At 44.0% G+C, this 18365-nt stretch overlaps 1 protein-coding gene across 1 annotated transcript in view; it reads right to left on the bottom strand.

Annotated features, from left to right (window-relative positions):
• The window catches only part of LOC145345640 (uncharacterized), a 157660-nt gene that overhangs the window by 53607 nt on the left and 85688 nt on the right, over positions 1-18365 (bottom strand). Inside the window, exon 7 of the mRNA XM_080193461.1 lies at positions 16587-16676. Coding sequence (XP_080049587.1) covers positions 16587-16676 — 90 coding nt within the window. The remainder of the gene's footprint in view (positions 1-16586; positions 16677-18365) is intronic.

Here is an 18365-nt window from a genome sequence, read left to right on the forward strand (position 1 = left end):
GGGCCAAAAAGTTGCAGATGGAGTTTAACCCTGATAAGTGCGAGATGATTCAGTTTGGTAGGACAAACTTGAATGCTGATTACAGGGTCAATGGCAGGGTTCTGAGGAACGCACAAGAACAGAGAGATCTTGGAGTTCATATCTGCAGATCTCTGAAGGTTGCCACTCAAATGGATAGAGCCGTGAAGAAGGCGTATAGTGTGTTAGCATTTATTAACAGAGGGTTTGAGTTTAAAAGCTGTGGGGTTATGCTGCAACTATATAGGACCTTGGTGAGACTACATTTGGAATATTGTATGCAGTTCTGGCCACCTCACTATAAGAAGGATGTGGAAGCATTGGAGAGACTGCAGAGGAGATTTACCAGGATGCTGCCTGGTTTAGAGGATAGGTCTTATGAGGAAAAGTTGAGGGAGCTGGGACTTTTCTCCTTGAAGCCGAGAAGGATGAGAGGCGACTTAATAGAAATTTATAATGAGGGGAATAGATAGAGTGGACTTTCAGAGACTATTTCCCTGGGTGGATGTAGCTGTTACTAGGGGGCATTACTAAAAGGTTCATGGTGGGAGTTATAGGAGGGATGTCCAAGTTAGAATCTTTACTCAGAGAGTGGTTCGGGTGTGGAATGCACTGCCTGCTGTAATTGTGGAGTCAGACACTTCAGGAACTTTCAAGCGATTATTGGATAGGCACCTGGAGCACGCCAGAATGACAGGGCATGGGATAGCTTGATCTTGGGTTTGGATATAGCTTAGCACAACATCGAGGGCCGAAGGACCTGTACTATGCTGTTATCGGTTCTATGTTCTAAGCTCCAGTCTACTCTCGATCAGTAAAGTGATGGAAGGGGTCATCAACAATGCTGTCAAGCAGCACCTGCTCAGCAATGCCCAGTTTCGCTTTCACCAGGCTCACTTAGCTCCTGACCTCATTACAACTTTAGGTCAAACATGAACTAAAGAACTGAATTCCAGAGGTGACAGTGATGGCCCTTGACACTAAGGTCGCATTTGACTGAGTGTGGCATCAAGGAGCCTTAGCAAAACTGGAATCAATGGGTGTTGGGGGGAACTCTTCGCTGGTTGGAGTCATACCTGGTATATAGGAAGGTGGTTGTGGAGGGTCAGTCATCTCTGCAGGAGCCCCTCAGGGTGGTGTCCTAGGTCCAAAAATCTTCAGCTGCTTCATCAATGACCTTCCCTCCATCACAAAGTCAGAAGTGGGGATGTTCGCTGATGATTGCACAATGTTCAGCACCATTCATGACTCCTCAGATACTGAAGAAGTCCATGTTCAAATGTAACAAGATCTGGACAATATTCAGGCTTGGGCTGACAAGTGGCAAGTAACATTTCCACCACACAAATACCAATCCAAAGATGTGCAGATTAGGTAGTTGGCTATGCTCAGTGGAGGGAAAATTTTCAGACGGGAAGCCAGTTACCAACGGTGTACCACAGCGATCAGTGCTGGGTCCTCTGCTATTTGTGATTTTTATCAATGACTTGGAAGAGGGGGCTGAAGGGTGGGTCAGTAAATTTGTTGATGACACCAAGATTGGTGGAGTAGTGGATGAGGTGAAGGGCCCTTGTAGGCTGCAAAGAGACAAAGATAGGATGCAGGGCTGGGCCGAAAAGTTGCAGATGGAGTTTAACCCTGATAAGTGCGATTGACCATCACCGATAACAGACAATCTAACCACCACCCCATGACATTCAATGATGTTACCATCACTGAATCCCCCACTATCACCATCCTTGGGGTTACCATTGACCAGAAACTCAACTGGACTCACCACATTAACACAGTAGCTATAAGAGCAGGTCAGAAGCTAGGAGTACTGCGTCAAGTAACTCACCTAAGGTGTGGTGATCTTCAGGTTAAATCACCACCAGTTAGTTCTTCCACTCAAAGGAGAGAGCAGCTGATAATCATCTAGGACTATGGTGACCTTTGTTGCACTTTGCAGAAATGATCCTGAATTCCCCTCCTTTGTCAATTACCACTGTGTTATCTACCAAAAAGTGCTAGCGAGCAGGGTTATTTTTCTTATGTAATGACATTTGTTTTTGCGATGTTAGTGTATCTTTAAGAGATTTTTTTTAAATCATGGTTAAAGCCTTGAGTGATGTCATTTCTGGAAGGAGGATAAAAAATTGTGGGCAGGTCAGGTGACCGAAGTTTTCAGCTTTCAGTCTCGTTTTGGCTACAGTATTAGAAGTATAGCCAAAAGAAGTCTCTCTCTCCTTTTATTTTGAAAGTTTTACCAGTTAGCTTGCTGTCATCCTGCAGTAAAGAATGCAGTAACAGAAATGTTTTGGTGTTTTTTGGGAGCTGAAGACTGCAGGCTGCTCAGAGTTTTCAAGGTCATTTGAAATCGGCATTCAACCCAGGGAACTGAATTCCAATATCATGTGCACTTTAGCCTGTGCAGTGATAAATCTGTTTAAAGGGCTTTGTTTATTGAATATTGTTTTTGACTGGAACATCTGGTATGTTGGTTAAGGGTTATACATTATTGGGGTTGATTTATTTTTGCTTGTAACTCATAAAAGTTCTTGCTAATTTTCTTACTATAAATGTTACCTATATTCTTAAACTTTGTTTGATAAAAGCTCCCTAGTGGGTCTTGTGAATGACAAGTGAAGTGAAATATCTCATGCCTATCCTAACCAAATTCAAAATGTAAAACTTTTGATACAGACAGGCTTCATAAAATGCTTTGGAGTTTCTAACCTGAACCATAACATTGTCAAGATCATCAACTCAATTTGTGCCAGAGCTCTGCACCATCATTGGTTTATTTCAAGGAACTTGATGCCACCGATGATGTTCTAATCCTTCATGAAGATGTGAGGTGGTGAAGTCAAGGAAAAGCCCTCCAGAGATTTTTAGATCTGCTCCCTGTAACTGTCACTGTGGCAAAACAGGCCATCTAAAATGGCGATATGTAAAGCACTCTGGGGCAATTGGACAAGAACTAAAATGACAGGCTGCAGCCTAAAAGACAGAGACAAACAGGTTGCAACCCAGATGAGTGAATACGTAGGATATGGTCATCTCCAAGACAACAGAGACTTTCTGGTCAAACTGCGTTGTTTACCAGGCATAAGGGCATCATAACCCTTTATTGGGGGGGAAGTGTAAACCCTATTTGTCCAGCACTTGTTGGGGTCACACCCGGAGATTGGTGTGGCAGCACCCGATTGGACTTCATAATCAGGGTGATCAAGTCCTGATCGATTGATTGGTAATGACAAAAGGAACGCGAAACCCAACGGGGTATAAAGGGGGCTGTACAACCAAGAATCTCTCTCTCTCTGACCGCACAAACGAGCTATAACACTGGTGACCATCGCCAGCAACGATCAGCAAGAGGAGAGCCACCACACCCGAGAAGGAAGGAAGACCAGAACCAGAGTGCCAGACCAGACCAAAGGACTAGACTACACAGAGGACGACCGAGACCAGCGCACGCACAAATGCCAATATCTGCTTGGTACTTGCCAGTCATGCAAAGTTAAGTCAAGGTCTTGTATTGGACTTGAATTCTAGTATTTTCTGTAAAATAACTTATTGTTGGTTGGGTGGGTGATTATTGATTGTGTGTCTTAAATAAATATTGGTTGTACTAACAAGACGTCTACTCGCAGTTATTTGTCCACCATACAAGGATTAAAACAGACTGTGCAGCAGGCACAACAATTGGTGACCCTGCCAGGACATTGACAAGAAGTAACTTTGTTGCTCCGATATCAAATCCCGCAGGATCTATATTTAACGATTATTTAAAGCTCAGAGCTAACAGGTGTAAACTCCTTATTGGACAACTAACTGCTTTCGGGAAATTGTTTATTGTGCATGCACTGTTACTAACAAGAAGGATAGGGCAAACTCCGTGGGTTTACGTTAGCATCTGGAGGGATTAGGACCGGAACATAGCCCAAAGCCATACCCGTAGTCCGATCCACTCCCTACCCCTTGTCGTTGAATATAGAATGGCAGGAAACAGCACAGAGACAGGGAAGTGTTCCATATGGGAAACAAAAATCAGGGAATTTATTAAGAAGAAAGGGTGGCCCCTACGGGCAGAATTTTGTGCCAATACTAAGGGACCGGGGTCCCTAGGGCAGAAGTATTGGGATCATCTAAGGAAAGTTCAGGGAGAATAGGCAGACAAAAGTGAGAAAGAAATTGCCATTGTGAGCTGCTTAGGACAGCTGCTTGGAATAGAGAAGGAGTTAAACACAGTTCATAAGGAACTGGAGAAATCGAAGCAGGCACAGGAGGAAAAGGAGGAAATTAAGAAACTGAAGGAACGACAGCAGGAGAAGACAGAGCAGGTAAGAGCCGAAAAGGACAGAGAGGTGGATGAATTAAGGAGAACCAACCAGGCAAATTTATTACATCGGTGCAATTTTCATACCCAATATGAGAGAGCCTATCAAGACACCCGGCACGCTGTCTTGGCCAAAGGTGAAGCCGAGCAGGCAACAGCACGATTGGAAGCTAAGTGCACTGATCCGCAGGTGGCAATAAAAGTGCTACATCAAGCCAGTAAAGAACAGAGACAGGAAACTGCTGACCACTCCAAATGCTGGCGAGAAATTTCACGGCTGGAATCCCTATTATTGGTTCAAAACAGATTTATGCGTATCTTCGGGACAGTAGAGGAAGAGGAGTTAGAGAATGCAGACTGGGGAGAGTTAAAGGAGAATGCTAGACTTTACGTTACACAAACCGATGACTGGATCCACCACCATCTTTCCCAGGGGAAATTATACCCATGGCACCCCCAAAGTCACGTCCAGTACCAATGAACCCAGCTGTTACATATACAACCCCATTTACGGTGGCACAATTGGCTGAAATTGCAAATAAGATCACAACCTTTGAGCCATCGGCTGATCCGCGCAGCTTCTGTGAGGACATTAGGCAGCAGAAGATAATGCCTGGGCTAGATGAAAGGGAAGAGGTGAAACTGATAGTCATGTGTTTAAGTCTGTACGGTGTGCCCTGCCAGCCCCTCAAAATACAGTAAGAAGTCTGACAACACCAGGTTTAAGTCCAACCAATTTACTTGATAGTAAACTCACAAGCTTTCAAGGTTTCCCTCTTCGTCAGGTGAATGAAGAGTTCTAGCCTCAGACAGAGCATATAAAGCACAGACAGTTTACAGATTACTGATTAGAATGTGAATCTTTACACCTAACCTGCTACTTAAGTCTTAAAATGGCTAATAATGTGAGTGGAAGGAGCACTGAGCACAGGTTAAAGAGATGTGTATTTCGAAGGAAACCTCGAAAGCTTGTGAGTTTACTATCAAATAAATCGGTTGGACTTAAACCTGGTGTTGTCAGGCTTCTTACTGTGTTTACCCCAGTCCAATGCCAGCATCTCCACATCATGACGACTATTGACACCACAAACTGCCGGATCCAAGTGGAGAGGATCTCCAAGAAGATTGTGCATATCGACACAGACATCAAGTTTTTACAGAGATGCAAGAAAGCAGACTAGATACCGAAAGATACAGATCACGAACCCACTCAGGTCAATCTATAACACAGACTACGCTGAGAGACTTTGCCGTCGCACCTCTCTCACACTCCTCAACCACCTCATACACCAGCTTTACAGCAAACGCTGCACCCTGGAAACTAAAATGGAATACATATTCTCAACTTGTACTCAGGACGCAGACCAGCTGCGAAACTCTGCCAAGCAGATGGGACAAAGAAACTACACCACATACATGCACACCAAGAACAGGAAACTTGAAAAACTTGGCATCACCACCAGCAACAACCAAGCCTCCCCTGGCATCACAGTAGAAACAGTAAAAAGTCTGACAACACCAGGTTTTAGTCCAACCTACTTTTTACTGTGTTTACGCCAGTCCAACGCCGGCATACCCACATCATCACAGTAGAAAACAGCACTACCGCAGGGAGGTCCACTGTTAACTTGTCGGACTACACACTTCAATCAGATGAAATCGAAGTTCTCAGCCGAGGGCTCAATTTCTGCCCCACTACCAAAATGGACCCCATCAGTCACGCAGCAGACACAGAGGAATTCATCAGGCGAATGAGGCTGTGGGAGTTTTTCCACAAACCCCAAGAGGCCAACAGCGAACACAGTGAGACAGCCAATGAACCAGAACAGCCGACAGAGAGATCCGCAGTGCAGCAACCTAAGAGGAAGGAATCCAATTGGACTCCTCCGGAAGGCCGCTGCCCTCGACTGGACATGTGTGCCCAAACCATCAGGAGGTGCGTCAACACCAGATTCATCAACCGCACTCACAAGACAGCCCTGAACATCACCCAAGCACGACACAACGCCATCCACGCTCACAAGACCAACTGCAACATTGTCATCAAACCAGCAGACAAAGGAGGGGCCATCGTCATACTGAACAGAACGGATTACTGTAAAGAAGTGTACCAACAACTAAACAATGAGGAACACTACAGACAGTTACCAGCAGATCCGACCAAAGAACACACTCATCAACTCAACACTCTGATCAAGACCTTTGATCCGGACCTTCAGAGCACCCTCTGTGCTCTCATTCCACGTACTCTCCGCGTTGGAGATCTCTACTGCCTCCCAAAGATACACAAGGCAAACATACCCAGCCGTCCCATCGTATTGGGCAATGGGACCCTGTGTGAGAACCTCTCCGGCTATGTCGAAGGCATCCTGAAACCCACTGTACAAAGAACCCCCAGCTTTTGTCGCGACACTACGGACTTCCTACAGAAACTCAGCACACATGGAGCAGCTGAACCAGGGACACTGCTTGTCACAGTGGATATCTCGGCGCTCTACACAACATCCCCCATGACGATGGCATTGCTGCAACTGCCTTAGTACTCAATGCCGACAACTGCCAGTTTCCAGATGCAATTTTACAACTCATCCGCTTTATCCTGGACCACAATGTCTTCACCCTCAACAACCAGTTTTTCATCCAGATACACGGAACTGCCATGGGGACCAAATTCACACCTCAATATGCCAACATCTTCATGCACAGGTTCGAACAAGACTTCTTCACCGCACAGGATCTTCAACCGATCTACACACTAGATACATTGATGACATTTTCTTCCTTTGGATTCATGGTGAACAATCACTGAAACAACTACATGATGATATCAACAAGTTCCACCCCACCATCAGACTCACTGTGGACTATACTCCAGAATCAGTTGCATTCTTGGACACACGCATCTCCATCAAGAACAGTCACCTCAGCACCTCACTGTACCGCAAGCCCACAGACAATCTCACAATGCTCCACTTGTCCAGGTTCCACCCTAAACATGTTAAAGAAGCCATCGCTATGGACAAGCCCTCCATATACACAGGATTTGCTCAGATGAGGAGGATCGTGACAGATACCTCCAGGCGCTGGAAGATGCCCTCATAGAAACAGGATATGGCGCTCAACTCATCGATCGACAGTTATGATGCGCCACAGCGAAAACATGCACCGACCTCCTCAGAAGACAAACACAAGACACAGTGGACAGAGTACCCTTCGTCGTCCAGTACTTCCCTGGAGCGGAGAAGCTACGACATCTTCTCCGGAGTCTTCAACATATCATTGATGAAGATGAACATCTCGCCAGGGCCACACACCCCCACTTCTTGCCTTCAGACAACTACACGACCTCAAACTGACCATTGTTCACAGCAAACTATCCAGCCTTCAGGAGAACAATGACCACAATACCACACAACCCTGCCACAGCAACCTCTGCAAGACATGCCGGATTGTCGACATGGATGACATCATCACACATGAGAATACCATCCACCAGGTACACGGTACATACTCTTGCAACTCAGCCAACGTTGTCTATCTAATATGTTGCAAGAATGTCCCGAAGCATGGTACATTGGGGAGACCATGCAGACGCTACGACAACGGATGAATGAACATCGCTCGACAATCACCAGGCAAGACTGTTCCCTTCCTGTTGGCGAACACTTCAGCGGTCACGGGCATTCGGCCTCTGACCTTCGGGTAAGCATTCTCCATGGCGGCCTTCACAACACACGACAGCACAGAGTCGCTGAGCAGAGACTGATAGCCAAGCTCCACACATGAGGACGGTCTCAACAGGGATCTTGGGTTCATGTCGCACTATCTGTAACCCCCGTGACTTGCCTGGGTTTGCAAAACCTCACTTACTGTACTGTCTGGAGACAATACACATCTCTTTAACCTGTGATCCGTGCTCCTTCCACTCACATTGTCAGCCACTTTAAGACTTGAATAGCAGGTCAGGTGTAAAGATTTGCATTCTAATCAGTAATCTGTAAACTGTCTGTGCTGTTATATGCTCTGTCTGAGGCCAGAACTCTTCATTCACCTGACGAAGAAGGAAACCTCAAAAGCTTGTGAGTTTACTATCAAATAAATTGGTTGGACTTAAACCTGGTGTTGTCAGGCTTATTACTGTGTCCAACGCCGGCATCTCCACATCAGCCCCTCAAAATGTCAGGGAAGGAACCTTAAACAAAATTAAGGAAGCAATATTGACTGCGGTAGGATTTAATAAAGGGAATCCTGAAGACGGGTTAAATAAATGTAGACAGAGGAAAGGTGAAAATCTGAGGGTCTTTGCCAGTCGTTTGTGGATCCACTTCACAAGAGTATATGGGGAATTACATTGGGCTAGATTGAATGAAGCTGATTCATTCAAATAGGCTAAAACATTAGTCTCGTACACCATAGAGGAAGGCAAGAAAGTCTGCGCTAATTTTGACCCGGCAGAGACCACACACAATGAAGCATGGGCTCTCCGACTCTTAGCTTGAGTCTGGGAAAAGGAAGCCCAGGGAGACCCAATGTCATGGTCAGAAAGGGAGGCGAGAATGTTTCCAATGAGGGCTAGTCAGGGTCCAGAACCTCAGCAGAGACCCAGTGCAGCCTTTTGCCTCAGAAAAACTGCATGAGCATTCTCTGGATGCTTGTGACAAAATCAGGGGGACGGATCAAAGTGACCATCGGTCCCACAACATGGAGGTGACCAGCTGGTTTATATCCAGAACCTGGACTTGTAAGACAGCACGAGGAACAGTCCTGTCCAGCAATTCAGGTAAGCGGTGAGCTTGGTCTCCAGCTTCTAGTGTTACAATTACGGCTAGGGTGTAGAGAAAGATCAACTTAATATAAAGTAGGTCTGTTCAAAGGTCTGGTGGCAGTAGGGGAAGCACTTGAGTGGATTGCAGACTTTTGTATCTTTTTCCCGAAGGAAGAAGGCGGAAGAGAGTACGCCCGGGGTGCGTGGGGTCCTTCATTATGCTTTGGAAAAGCAGTGGAAAGTGTAGACAGAGTCAATGGATTGGAGGCTTGGTTGCCTGATGGACTGAGCTACGTTCATAACCCTTTGTAGTTTCTTGCGGTCTTGGTCAGGGCAGGAGCCATATCAAGTTGTGATGCATCTGAAGAGAATGTTTCTGTAGTGCATCTGTAAAAACTGGTGAGAGTTGTAGTAGATATGCTGAATTTCCTTAGCCTCCTGAGAAAGTAACGGCATTGGTGGGCTTTCTTAACGATAGCATTGATATGAAAGGACCAGGATAGATTATTGGTGATCTGGACACCTAGAAAGTTGAAGCTCTCGATCCTTTCCACTTCATCCTCATTGATGTAGACAGGAGCATGTCCTCCACTATGCTTCCTGAAGTCGATAACTATCTCCTTTGTTTTACTGACATTGAGGGAAGAGATTGTTGTTGTTGCACCACTTCACCAGTTTCTCTATCTCTTTCCCATTCTCCGTCTCATCATTGTTTGATATCCGACCCACTACAGTGGTCTCATCAGCAAACTTGAAAATTGAGATGGAGCAGAATTTGGCCACACATTCATAGGTGTATGAGGAATATAGTAAGGGGCTGAGGACACAATCTTGCAGGGCACCAGTGTCAATGGAAGTTAATGGAAAAGGTCCTAAGGGATAGGATTTATAACCATTTGGAAAGATGCAGCTTAATCCGGGATAGTCAGCATAGATTTGTAAAGGGTAAGGCTTGCCTCACAAACTTGACTGAATTCATTGAAGTAACTAAGTGTGTAGATGAAGGTAAAGCATTTGAAATCTAGCACGAGGGGGCATGGCTTTAAATAAAGGGGGGTAGTTATAGGACGGATGTCAGGGGTAGGTTCTTTACCCAGAGGGTGGTGAGGGATTGGAATGCCCTGCCTGCTGCAGTTGTAAACGCGCCTAGTTTGGGGGCGTTTAAGAGATCCGTGGATAGGTTTATGGACGAAAAGGGATTGGTTTAGGTTAGTGGGTCATTGTTTTGTAACTGGTCGGCGCAACATCGTGGGCCGAAGGGCCTGTTCTGCGCTGTAATGTTCTATGTCGTATACATGGATTTTAGTAAGGCGTTTGATAATGTTCCCCATGGTAGGCTCATTAAGAAAGTAAGGAGGTATGGGATAGAGTAAAATTTGGCTGATTGAATCAGTAACTGGCTATTTCATAGAAGACAGAGGGTGGTGGTGGATGGAAAATTTTCAGACTGGAGACTAGTTACCAGCAGTGTACCATAGGGGTCAGTGTTGGGTCCTCTGCTATGTGATTTTTATCAATAACTTGGAGGAGGGTGCTGAAGGGTGGGTCAGTAAATTTGCTGATGACACCCAAGATTGATGGAGTAGTGGATGAGGTGGACAGCTGTTGTAGGCTGCAAAGAGGCATTGATAGGATGCAGAGCTGGGCCGAAAAGTGGCAGATGGAGTTTAACCCTGATAAGTGCGAGGTGATTCATTTTGGTAGGGCAAATTTGAATGCGGATTACAGGGTTAATGAGGAATGTGAAGGAACAGAGAGATCTTGGGAGTCATAACCCCAGATCTCTGAAGGTTGCCACTCAAGTGGATAGAGTCATGAAGAAGGCCTATGGTGTGTTAGTGTTTATTAACAAGGGGTTTGAGTTTAAGAGCCACTGGGTTATGCTGCAGCTGTATAGGACCTTGATGAGACCACATTTGGAATTGTGTGCAGTTCTGGTCACCTCACTATAAGAAGGATGTGGAAGCATTGGAGAGAGTTCAGAGAAGATTTACCAGGATGCTGCCTGGTTTTGTCAATAGGTCTTATGAGAAAAGGTTGAGGAGCTGGGGCTTTTCTCTTTACAGCGGAGGAGGATGAGAGGCGACTTAATAGAGGTTTATAAGATGATGAGGGGGATAAATAGAGTGGACTATTTCCTCGGGTGGATGTAGCTGTTACTAGGGGGCATAACTATAAGGTTCGTGGTGGGAGATATAGGAGGGATGTCCGAGGTAGGTTCTTTACTTAGGGGCTTGTTGGGATGTGGAATGCACTGCCTGCTTTAGGAACTTTCAAGCAGTCATTGGATAGGCACACGGAGTACACCAGAATGATAGGGAGTGGGATAGCTTGACCTTGGTTTCAGACAAAGCTTGGCACAACATCGAGGGCTGAAGGGCCTGTACTATGCTGTTCTGCTCTATGTTGAGGATAATCAGCATCAATGTCTTTCATTACTGATTATGGTTTGTGGGTTAGGAAGTCTAGGATCCAGTCACAGAAGGAGAAGCTGAGCCCAAGGCCACAGAGTTTGGAAAAGAATTTCAAAGGAATAATGATGTTGAAGAGTCAGTTGAGTTAATAAACAGGAGTATGCCATAAGTGTCTTTGTTATCCAGGTGTTCCAGGGTTGAGTGAATATTTCTCATCAGTATTCACTGTTGAGAAAAGCATGGGGATTAGGGAACTTGGGGAAATAAATATGATGTCTTGAAGAGTGTATTTATAACAGAGGAGGAGGTGCTGGAAGTCTTGAAGTGCAGCAAAGCAGATAAACCCCCAGGACCTGATGAAGTGTTTCCCACGACACTGTGGAAGGCTGGGGGGGAAATTGTGGGTCCTCTAGCAGAGATATTTGAATCATCAATAGTCACAGGTGAGGTGCCTGAAGATTGAAGGGTGGGCAAATGTGCCTTTGTTTAAGGGCTGCAGGGAAAAGCCTGGGAACTACAGGCCGGTAAGCCTTAATCTGTAGTGGGTAAGTTGTTGGAAGGTATTTTGAGAGACAGAATTTAAAGGCATTTATAGATGCAAGGACTGATTAGGAACAGCATGGCTTTGAGAGTGGAAAATCACATCTCACAAATTTGATTGCGTTTTCTTAAGAGGTAACTAAGAAGGTAGATGAGGGCAATGCACTGGATGTTGTCTACATGGACTTTAGCAAGACCTTTGACAAGGTACACATGGTAGGTTGTTGCATAAGGCTAAATCTCACAGGTTCCAGGATGATGTAGCCAAATGGGATACAAAATTGGCTTGATGACAGAAACCAGAGGGTGGTTGTACAGGATTGTTTTTCAAACTTGAGGCCTGTGACCAGTGGTGTGCCTCAGGGATTGGTGCTGGATCCACTGTTATTTGTCATTTATATTAATGATTTGGATGAGAATTTAGTAGTCATGGTTAGTAAGTTTGCAGATGACATCAAGATTGGTGGCAAAGTGGACAGTGAAGATGGTTATCTTGGATTGCAAAAAGATCTTGATCAATTGGACCAGTGGGATGACGAATGGCAGATGGAGTTTGATTTAGATAAATATGATGTGCATTTTAATAGATTGAACCAGGGCAGGACTTACTCAGTTAATGGTAGGGCACTGGGGAGAATTACAGAACAAAGAGATCTAGAGGTACAGGTTCATAGGTCCTTGAAAGGTGGACAGAGCGGTGAAGAAGGCATTCGGCATGTTTGGTTTGATTGGTCAGAACATTGAATACAGGAGTTGGGACGTCTTGTTAAAGTTGTACAACGCATTGGTAAGGTCACATTTGGAATACTGTGTATAGTTCTGGTCACCTTACTACAGACAAGATATGATTAAACTAGAAAGAGTGCAGAAAAGATTTCTTAGGATGCCACTGGGACTTAATAGTTTAGGTTATAAGGAGAGACTGGATAGACTGGGACTTTTTTTTCTGGAGTGTAGAGGCTTAGGGGTGATCTTATAGCAGTCTATAAAATAACGAGGGCACAGATTAGCTAGATAGCAAATATCTTTTCCCAAAGGTAGGGGAGTCTAAAACTAGAGGGCATAGGTTTAAGATGAGAGGGGACAAATACAAAAGGGTCCAAAGGGGCAATTTTTTCACACTGAGGGTGGCACTCGTAGAGAAGGGTACAATTTTGTTTTTTAAAAAAGCGTTTTGACAGTTATATGGGTAAGATGGATTAGAGGGATATGGGCCAAATGCAAGGCAATTGGGACTGGCTTAGAGGTTAAAAAAGGGGCAGCATGGACAAGTTGGGCTGAAGGTCTTGTTTCCATGCTGTAAACCTCTATGACTCTGAGTGTCTGCTGTGGATCAGCGAGGGCTGGCAGAGGATGCGGCAGAACACACAGCCTGGCACTTGCAGGACCATGAACATGAGGAGCATATTATCAGTGTCGGCTGAGAGGACCACTCAGATTCCAAGCCTGTGCAGAACCAATCCCAACAACCTCCTTCGCAAAAGCAGGGAAGACTCCACACAGATAGAATACAGTTGGCCAGAAAAGGGGCAGTCCTTACACACTCCTCTCCAAAGTGAAGGGATGCCTGTAGAGTTCATAGAACATAGAACATAACAGCGCAGAACAGGCCCTTCGGCCCACGATGTTGCGCCGACCAGTTACAAAAACAATGACCCACTAGCCTATACCAATCCCTTTTCGTCCATAAACCTATCCAGAGATCTCTTAAACACCCCCAAACTAGACGCATTTACAACTGCAGCAGGCAGGGCATTCCAATCCCTCACCACCCGCTGGGTAAAGAACCTACCCCTGACATCCGTCCTGTAGCTACCCCCCCTTAATTTAAAGCCATGCCCCCTCGTGCTAGCTTTCTCCATCCGAGGAAAAAGGCTATCACTATCCACCCTATCTAAACCTCTAATCATCTTATATGTTTCAATAAGATCCCCTCTTAGCCGCCTTCTTTCCAACGAAAACAACCCTAGATCCCTCAGTCTCTCCTCATAGGACCTCCCCACCATACCAGGCAACATCCTAGTAAACCTGAATAAACTAGTTCTGAATGGATATTCATGATTCACCCTGACAAATGCTTTCTCCTGGTCAAGAGACAAGGACAGACCAGCCCTCGGCCCTCTGGGAATGGACCAGTTGGATGTTATTGTGAATGGCCCAGCCCAGGACCAAGTAGGACTAGTCAGAGTGGATCAGGTGGTCCAGCATGGTGCCAAGGTGAGAAGACATTGCCCTGGAAAAGTTTTATAGTTCATGCTGAGACTGGACACTAGTGTTTAAGGTAGCAAGATTCCCCCTTCTTGTGCAGCAGGGCAATAACATCCCTGCACCATGAAAGGTGCAGCTCCCTAGTCGCAATATTGTCCTCACGGCGTGCGGTGTTGTCATTCCCCTGAATGTCCCAGAATGCCATGAAGAACTTCATTGTCAACCCATCCAGCTCCTAGAGAGGTTGTTAAGGGTGCCAGTCAGCTCCCCCAGGTCTGTTATGGACATAAAGCCTGGCTGACCTGTGGGAGATCCTCCTACAAAAAACTGTGATCATTCTTGCTGGATGGATCCAGAGGAAGTGACAGCAGAGGTTGTGGAGGCAGTGGTTATAATATTCCAATATTCCAGTGGATTGGAAAAAGATTAATTTAAACCCCTGTTCTAAAAGGGAGAATGGCAGGAAGTAGGAAATCATAGACAAATTAAATTAATGTCTGCCATTGGGAAATTGCTGGAATCCATTTTAATGAAGTAGTAACAGGACATCTGGAAAGTCAAAATGCAACTCATTAGAGTCAGCATGGTGTAATGAAGGCTGAATCATGTATGACATGAGAAGAGCTTGGGCTCTTCGAAATGTAACATTCAAAAAGAATAATGAGACTCCAACAGGTAGTGTATCTATAGGACTCTGTGATCTCTATGTGACGCAATGATTCTATAATTAAGATATTGTAATAAAATGTCATAATTATCATAAAGAGAATATACATATTAGAAAATATTCATTGCTGCACTTAAAAGTCTAACTACTCTGGGTGAATAAACCCTACTTATTTGAAGTTCTCCTCTATATGTCTAATTGACTATTAAGTCCTGAGCCTGCTTCAACGTATTTCATTTGTAAGGTCCAAAGATTTTAATCAATTGATCACGTTGAAGGAGACCAATGCAACAATATAGAAATAGCTGACATCACCTTTTAATGAAGCTGAGCTTAATATAAGTTCAATGCTAAGAATTGTACAATTTAATGGTTCTGATAGAAAAGGTAGTTTTTCTGTACGGAAGAGATGCAGGTGCAAGCTGGAAAAGATTGTAACGCGAGCCTAGGCAATGATGCTGCCAAGACCACAGATTGTTTCTGAAGTTTGCCCAATCAGTTTAAACTAGGTATTTGAATAGCAGCAGCCTATCAGATTTGAATTTTATGCTTTGATAACCTGTAAACCAATCCTACTGTGTGGATTTTGGTATGTCATCAGCGGTATAAGACACAGCTCCCAGCTCCAGAGAGCCAGACAGCAACTGCCTCTGTCTACCAGCAACTGCCACAGAGACACAGCCAGCAATTGTCTCTAACAGTGTAACAGCCACATTTATGTCGTAAAAGAAAGCCCCATCTCAATTGTAAAGGTGGTGAAGATAATGAAAACAGAAGAAAGAGAGATAGAAGATTCCGGAAAATAAATACTCACTTACATTTTCAGTGTGACTAAAAATTCTATTTTTTTCATTAATGGGTGGCACGGTGGCACAGTGGTTAGCACTGCCGCCAGGCTTGGGTCACTAATTTTGTGAAGTTTGCACATTCTCTCCGTATCTGCCTGGCTTTCCTCTGAGTGCTCCAGTTTCTTCCCACGCTCTAAAGATGTGCGAGTTAGGTGGATTGGCCGTGCTAAATTGTCCATTAATGTCAGGGGTATTAACAGGGTAAAAATATGGGGTTACAAGGCTAGAGACTGGGCGTGATCGTTGTCGGTGCACTGTAGAGATTCTATGATTTTATGTGGGAATTGTATTTATCTAAATAGCATTCCATTAGAATAGTATTTTATTTGGTTTGTTAATAGTTTAGTTAATCTGTTCATTGTTAGTTAGATAAATAACTTTTTTTTTCTCAGAGAGAGTCTCAGGCAGTTATTTTGATTTAACCACAAAAAGTTGAAGTGCAGCTATTACTCCTTCTCACACATGAAGGCAAGTATTTCTCTTTGAGTTAGTTCTCAGAAAGGAGATCAACCTCCACTTCATAACATTAAATGACATTTAGAAATTCTCATCCTAAAAACTATAATTTCTCACACATAATGCATAATGTATGACATCAAAAATATAATTAAAACTCAGAACTCATCTTATATTTGAACATTTTTGCAGGCATGATAAAATAAACCCTAAAATATTATACCAAGTCATTTTCAGGGTTAATAAACTGTACTAACAATGTACATTTCAAAATTTAACATGTAAAAGTTATCAAATCAACATAATTGAGATGTTAAAAGCTCTTAAACATTGACCACCAAAAAGAAACCTGTTCTCTCCTCTCATTTTCCTGCTGCTCTTTCAGTTTTTGTTTTTTTTGTTCCTCATGAAGAACTTGCTTTTTCTTTTCTAGCCACACCTATAAAACGTAAATCAATACATATATAAGTATTGGTAAATAATCATAGCTATCTTACATTCATACAGATTCATAGTTCCTGTGTAAAGATTCAGTCTTTATATCATTCTTATTCTTAAAAAGGAACATTTAGAATAATCAGGCAATGGATTGGAAAGAAGAATGTTTTCTCAAAGGCAGATGTTTAAGTCACTTGGTCATATATGGCTGAATGGAAACCAAAATCAACGATGGCAGCGTTCAGGGTGGGAGAAAGGAAGTAGTAATGTGGGACGAGTGTATATGTGGGTATGCACATGGCTTGTTGGGTGAATTACAACCATATTGATATCAAACTACAATTTTACAGTTTTCTTTGTCACGTATCACATTCAACAGGGTGTTCATATAACTTTTATTGTAACTTAGAGAGGCAAGGAAGCAGGCCCTTCAGCGCAACATGTCCATGCCGCCCTTTTTTTTGTAACCCTGAAGCTAGTCCCAATTGTCCACACTTGGCCCATATCCCTCTATACCCCTCTTACTCTTGTAACTGTCTAAATGCTTTTTAAAAGCCAAAATTGTATCCAGCTCTACTACTACCTCTGGCTGCTTGTTCCAGACACACCACCCTCTGGGAAAAAATTGCCCTTCTGAATCTTTTGTATCTCTCCCCTCTCACCTTAAACCTATGCCCTCTAGTTTTAGATTCCCCTATCTTTGGGAAAAGATATTGACTAGCTGATTTATGCCCCTCATTATTTTATAGACCTCTGTAAGATCACCCCTCAGCCTTCTACGCTCCAGAGAAAAAAGTCCCAGTCTATCCAGCCTCTCCTTATAACTGAAACCATCAAGTACCCATGGCATCCTAGTAAATCTTTTCTGTACTCTTTCAAGTTTAATATCCTTTCTATAATAGGATGACCAGAACTATACACAGTATTCAAAATGTGGCCTTACCAATGTCTTGTACAACTTCAACAAGACATCCCAACTCCTGTATTCAATGTTCTGACCGATGAAACCAAGCATGCTGAATGTCTTCTTCACCATTCTGTCCATCTGTGACCCCACTTTCAAGGAACTATGAACATGTATCCCTAGATTTCTTTGTTCTGTAACTCTCCCGAACTCCCTACCATTAATTTAGTATGTCCTGCCCTGGCTCAATCTATCAAAATACATCACCTCGCATTTATCCATCTGTCACCTGTCAGACCACTGGCCCGGTTGATCAAGATCCCATTGCAATCTGAGATAACCTTCTTCACTGTTCGCTAGGTCACCAATTTTGATGTCATCGGCAAAGTTACTAACCATGTTTCCTATATTCTCATCCAAGTCATTAACAGAAATGACAAATAACAGTGGACCCAGCACCGATCCCTGAGGCACACCGCTGGTTACAGGCCTCTGGTTTGAAAAACAATCCTCTACGAGCATCCTCTGGCTTCCATCATCAAGGCAATTTTGTATCCATTTAGCTATCTCACCCTGGATCCCGTGACATTTAGCCTTATGCAACAACCTACCATGCGGTACTTTGCCAAAGACCTTGCTGAAGTCCATGTAGACAACATCAACTGCACTGCCCTCACCTATCTTCTTGGTGACCCCAGTAAAATTTGTGAGTCATGATTTTCCACTCCCAATGCCATACTGATTGTCCCTAATCAGTCCTTGCGTCTCTAAATGCTATAGATCCTG

Source organism: Carcharhinus amblyrhynchos, chromosome 1 (assembly GCF_965287045.1).
Source record: "Carcharhinus amblyrhynchos chromosome 1, sCarAmb.v2.hapA, whole genome shotgun sequence".
In the NCBI taxonomy this organism is placed as follows: domain Eukaryota; kingdom Metazoa; phylum Chordata; class Chondrichthyes; order Carcharhiniformes; family Carcharhinidae; genus Carcharhinus; species Carcharhinus amblyrhynchos.